At 32.7% G+C, this 4,647-nt stretch overlaps 1 protein-coding gene across 3 annotated transcripts; it reads left to right on the top strand.

Moving 5' to 3' along the window:
- The first annotated feature begins 1,101 nt into the window (after nt 1–1,101).
- On the top strand, nt 1,102–3,791 carry LOC149491480 (uncharacterized). 3 transcript variants are annotated; one of them, XM_089694770.1, is made up of 6 exons: nt 1,105–1,776; nt 1,950–2,042; nt 2,376–2,441; nt 2,644–2,712; nt 3,060–3,131; nt 3,265–3,791. In XM_089694770.1, the coding sequence occupies exons 1-6, from the start codon at nt 1,482–1,484 to the stop codon at nt 3,393–3,395; spliced, it is 726 nt and encodes a 241-aa protein (XP_089550896.1). In that variant the 5' UTR covers nt 1,105–1,481; the 3' UTR covers nt 3,396–3,791. The 3 variants fall into 3 exon arrangements, with proteins under 3 accessions (XP_089550914.1, XP_089550906.1, XP_089550896.1); XM_089694788.1 differs by lacking the exon at nt 3,060–3,131 and having other exon boundaries at nt 1,102–1,776; XM_089694780.1 differs by lacking the exon at nt 2,644–2,712 and having other exon boundaries at nt 1,103–1,776.
- Nucleotides 3,792–4,647: the final 856 nt, after the last annotated feature.

Raw genomic sequence — 4,647 nt, 5'->3', positions numbered from 1 at the left:
GACGTAAAACCACATCACGGACGTTTGAGCAAATTGCACAACTAGCCGCTTCCTGTGTTTTTTTTTACCGACTTTAAAAAATATTGTCCAGTGTAGATATACTTTTGTGTTGTGTAGGTTTCATGCTTGAGGTAAAAATTATAGTACGGCTTATAAAAGTTGGTTGTTTGTTATAAGCCGCATTGAACTTTTCTTTTACAAGTTTTTTTACTATCAGGGGAGTTACGAATTTGTTATAAAGTGGTTAGTTGTTTTATTTGACGTGAAGTTTTATATTTTGAATGGTAATATCAATTTGAAGACATGAAAATATACAATAATAAAAATTATGGTTTGCTTCTCAATAATAGTTTTTCATATTGCACATGAAATGGTATTAAAACAATATCAACCGTCACAATCCCAACTTGTCGGTGTCATCAAAAGAAATAAGTATTGCGTTTTTATATCTGTCTGTTTGTAAGAACAATGGAGTCGGAAACCGTCGCTAACATTTGTATACAAAACCAAGAAAAACCGTCGTCACATAGTGCTTCCTAAGAGCCTAGCGTTCTAAATTCAAATGTTGTACGGTCATCATACAACTGAATAAAATAAAATATATTTTTGCTTATAAAAAAGAAAATATTTATTAATTTATACTTATTTTATTATCGCTTCATTTATAGTATACACCGCCTACTTGTATTCGTAATTTATAATTGTTTTCCTTGGTTGGGTTACCTGGAAGAGATGGCTCTGTAGCCATAAAGTCACCTATTGTGCAATTTGTTTGTAGAGATAAACTACGATAACATGGCGCGCCCCTCCAAAATTCAAAACGTTTGAAAGTATTTGTGAAAGTATTTACAATGCACCACCAAGATTCACAACGCATGTGTGCGTAATGAGACGGCCGTCAAACAAAAACAAATCCACGGATTTGTTGCTCGACTAGTCACGCTCTAATCGCTCATTATTATTAGTAATGGTGCTGCACTGACGTATTCTATGAAATCGACACGTGCGTTGTCTTGGGCGCTCGGCAACTTATGATCAGGGCCCTGACAGCCTAGTTTCAAAATGGCTAGTTGTGGCGCTGCATTACTTCCTGTAGTTTTTTTTTTTTTTTTCTACTTGTTTCCGGCTACGGCGCCATTTTGAGAAGCCATGTTATGACAATTGACAATTGACATTTATTTGAATGAAACGACCATTGTGTCTATAATTTAATTATTTTTTCTCGATTTTCACAATATAATAGACTTAAACGCGCAGCTGCTTATGTATTACGTTTTATTAATAACGCGCGAAATAAAACTAATAAGTGGACAGGTTTATTATCAGTCGAATAACTGAGTTGAGTGTACTGGTGTTTTGTGTATTTCCTCTCTTTTTGCTTGAGTTGAGATCCAAAATATCCAATTACTCCTTAGTTTTTTGATACGATACCTTCTACTAGTCTTTATAGTGTTCTACTGTAAAGAAGTGCTAAATTTGCCATGGGACTATTAAAGTGCTGTGTCGGTGGTTGCACCGCAACCAATGCGACGAATCGGCTTTTTTGTTTTCCGCAGAATGATTATTTGAGGAACCTGTGGATGTCCTTTCTGGTGCCCACTAATTCCTCCCTCATCGGATTGTCGAAAGATCAACTTCGACACAAACGCGTTTGTGAGAAACACTTCGATAGATATCAGTTCGATGAAGAAGGCAAGAGGCTTAGGCATTCATACCCATGCCTATTTACGGATGACGAAATAGCGCACGGCGTGCCCCTGTCTTCCAGTGAAACTGGTGAGTTCTACCTGGAGCTATAAATAACATGATTAAAAATTATGTAAATAGCTGATATTTGGTAAGACAGGTTTTATGGCTCCAAACAAATACTTTGACATACTTTACATACCTTCTATTTGTGTTTGAATTATATTTTTAAATGTTACATAATATGTATTTACTTGTTACAGTACAAAATGCTCTGAGTGATCACAATTATCACAAAGTGGAATCAGATGAGAATGAAAATATTACAGATAATATGTTGGTCATTGGAAGGGCAGGTATGTATTATGCACTCAAATTTTTATTTAAGCTATCCTATAATATGGTATTATATTTAACATAAATTATAATATAGTAATCAGGATAGGATTTTATAAGTTACGAGCTGTGCTCCACGTTTTCACCCGCGTGGCTCCGCTCCTTTTGGTCTTAGCGTGGTGATATATAGCCTATATCTTCCTCAATGAATGGGCTATCTAACACCGAAAGAATTTTTCAAATTGGACCAGTAGTTCCTGAGATTAGCGTGTTCAAACAAACAAACAAATTCTTTAGCTTTATAATATTAGTATAATATATAGTATAGATTTATATAAGTTCTTTGGTTTTAGGTGATGATTATCATGAACATCCATCATGCATTCCAGCTATTCCAGTTGTTATGAAAAGACCTACAGGTATGTGATTTATGATAGTTTATAGGTTGATAAATCCATGTTTGTAAATTTTAGTAAGTTTTTTATTCATGTTCTCAGATTTTACTTTAAAGCTGTTTTTAAGAGAATTCCATTAGCTGTTATTAGATTCAAAGTTTCATATGTATGTAATGTTTGTAGGTACTTTATATTAAAAAGTAATTGTTTTGTTACCGATTTACAGATATGGCAGACCAAACTTCATGTTCCTTAAGCAAAGAAATAGAATTTCATACTCTTTGTGAAGATGCAGGTTAGTATTTGGTTTTATTTACTGGTTAACTTTGATTTTATTAGTGCAGATTGCAAGAGACATGGGATTTAGAAAAAGGTTTTTTTTTAAGGTTGACAGATGCTAAAAAATGTGGTGTTCATAAATTATATACTAACACATGTAGGATCACACAATATGTATAGTGTGCACTTGCACTATCTTTAAGTTTGTGGTTACTTAGATATGTTTATTGTATGTGACTTATCAATCTCACAGTTAAACTGCCATTGTTTAAATCTGGGGCTTACAACATTTGAATAGGAACTGTGGAATTGTCTTTGTATGGATGGGCTCACTACAAATACTAAAATAACTTTTATTTTCAGGAAATATAACTGAACCCACAGTAGAAGAAAAAACTACTCATGAAAATAAGAGTATCATACAAAAGCGTAAAGGTAATTTATTATTAGTAATATAATGTACATTACAAGTGCTTTTCACATCTCTTTCAGTGATAAAATTATTATTATTAACCACACCACCACAATGAATCATCAAAATAAATTGTAACATAAATTTTGTTTTCAGATTTTATGAAAAAAAATTGCCCAAAGAAAAGAAAATTTATGAAGCAAATAACCAAAATAACTGCTGATAGTTTGGGTAAAACAACCACACAAAATCTTAAACAGGCCTATGGAAATAATGAAGTATTGTAACTAAATTACTATTTTAAAAAATAGTAATTTAGTTTATCCAAGTTCCAAACTTCTAGTGTTGTACAGGGAAGCAAGTTGTATAATACATAATTATTTAAACGATAACTGTATCCAAAACAAAATTGGGGCAAATATAAGAGAAAAAATTCAAGATTTGGAGTTTTCCTGATTAGGGTGTCAGAAAACACACAAATGTGTTTAAAAAAAATGTTTTTAACATATATTGTTAGGCTTCATGTCCATAACTGGAGCAATATTATAAATAAAATTTTAAAGGGAGCTATAGAGGAGAGATATGTGCAAAAAATGGCAGGAATCCATAAAATTGCTTTAATGAAATATAAAACAAATAAATTAAGAAAAAGAGCATTAAATAAATAAACATTGAAAACGAAATCTGTTTTATTTTTAATACCTGTTCGCAATAATAACGCTTGGAGCTTACTTAATATCTAGTACTTAGTCTGTGCTAGTACGTAGTATTTTTATCGATACAATGGGCACCTCACTAAAGTATCGATAGTCAGATATAGATATCGAACTGGTAGGCAACACTACTTTTTACTGTCAAAATTGATAAGGCTACAGCAGCGCCACAACTGGCCAACTGAAACTATGGAAAACATCACTGTCGCATCTGTTACGTAGTAACTAATACTTAATCTGTGCTTATGATTAGTTGACCAACAAATCTGGACGTAAAGTACTAAAGACGAATACGTACAACTACATACAAACTCCTTCGTAAGGATGTCACTACACACATTGAAACAGTAATTTGGAGGGGCGCGCCATGTTATCGTAGTTTATCTCTATCTTATTTTATGTTATTTCTTTCAACTAGTGCGTGCAAAATATTCATTCATTCAATATTTTTGTTTGCTAATAAATCCGTTAACAAAATTGCGTAGTGCCGTATATAAAACAGGTTTAGTGGTGCAAAGTAGAGCCTATGATCGTAACGAAGTGCTCCTTCTGATATTCTAGCTATAGTGTAGAATAGTGTGGAATATTGACATGTTCTACGAGTATGTACAACACAATAGGAACAATGTAGATAATATAGTCTTTTTTACAACTGTCAAACAGCTATATAGAAACTTTGCAATTCCTCGATAAAAATTGAATATTATTTAATAAAATATGTGTTATATCATCATACATAATATACGCATAATACTCCCTACATTAATAGCAAGCTTACTCGACCGTTCCCGTTCATCGAAGGAAGGATAGTGTTATTTCTAGACTT

Source organism: Colias philodice, chromosome 1 (assembly GCF_061535455.1).
Source record: "Colias philodice isolate Cphi_HAF_F1 chromosome 1, ilColPhil1 Martin Lab GWU primary, whole genome shotgun sequence".
Taxonomy (NCBI): Eukaryota; Metazoa; Arthropoda; class Insecta; order Lepidoptera; family Pieridae; genus Colias; species Colias philodice.
The sequence above is the reverse complement of the archived record's forward strand: the minus strand, read 5'-3'. Positions and strand labels throughout refer to the sequence as shown.

Excerpts from the sequence above, each read along its gene's own strand:
- LOC149491480 (XM_089694770.1), top strand. The coding sequence starts at position 1,482 with ATGGGACTATTAAAGTGCTGTGTCGGTGGTTGCACCGCAACCAATGCG. Across the intron at positions 2,043-2,375 it reads GTTGGTCATTGGAAGGGCAG|GTGATGATTATCATGAACAT; the intron begins GTATGTATTATG and ends CTTTGGTTTTAG. Across the intron at positions 2,442-2,643 it reads TGTTATGAAAAGACCTACAG|ATATGGCAGACCAAACTTCA; the intron begins GTATGTGATTTA and ends ACCGATTTACAG.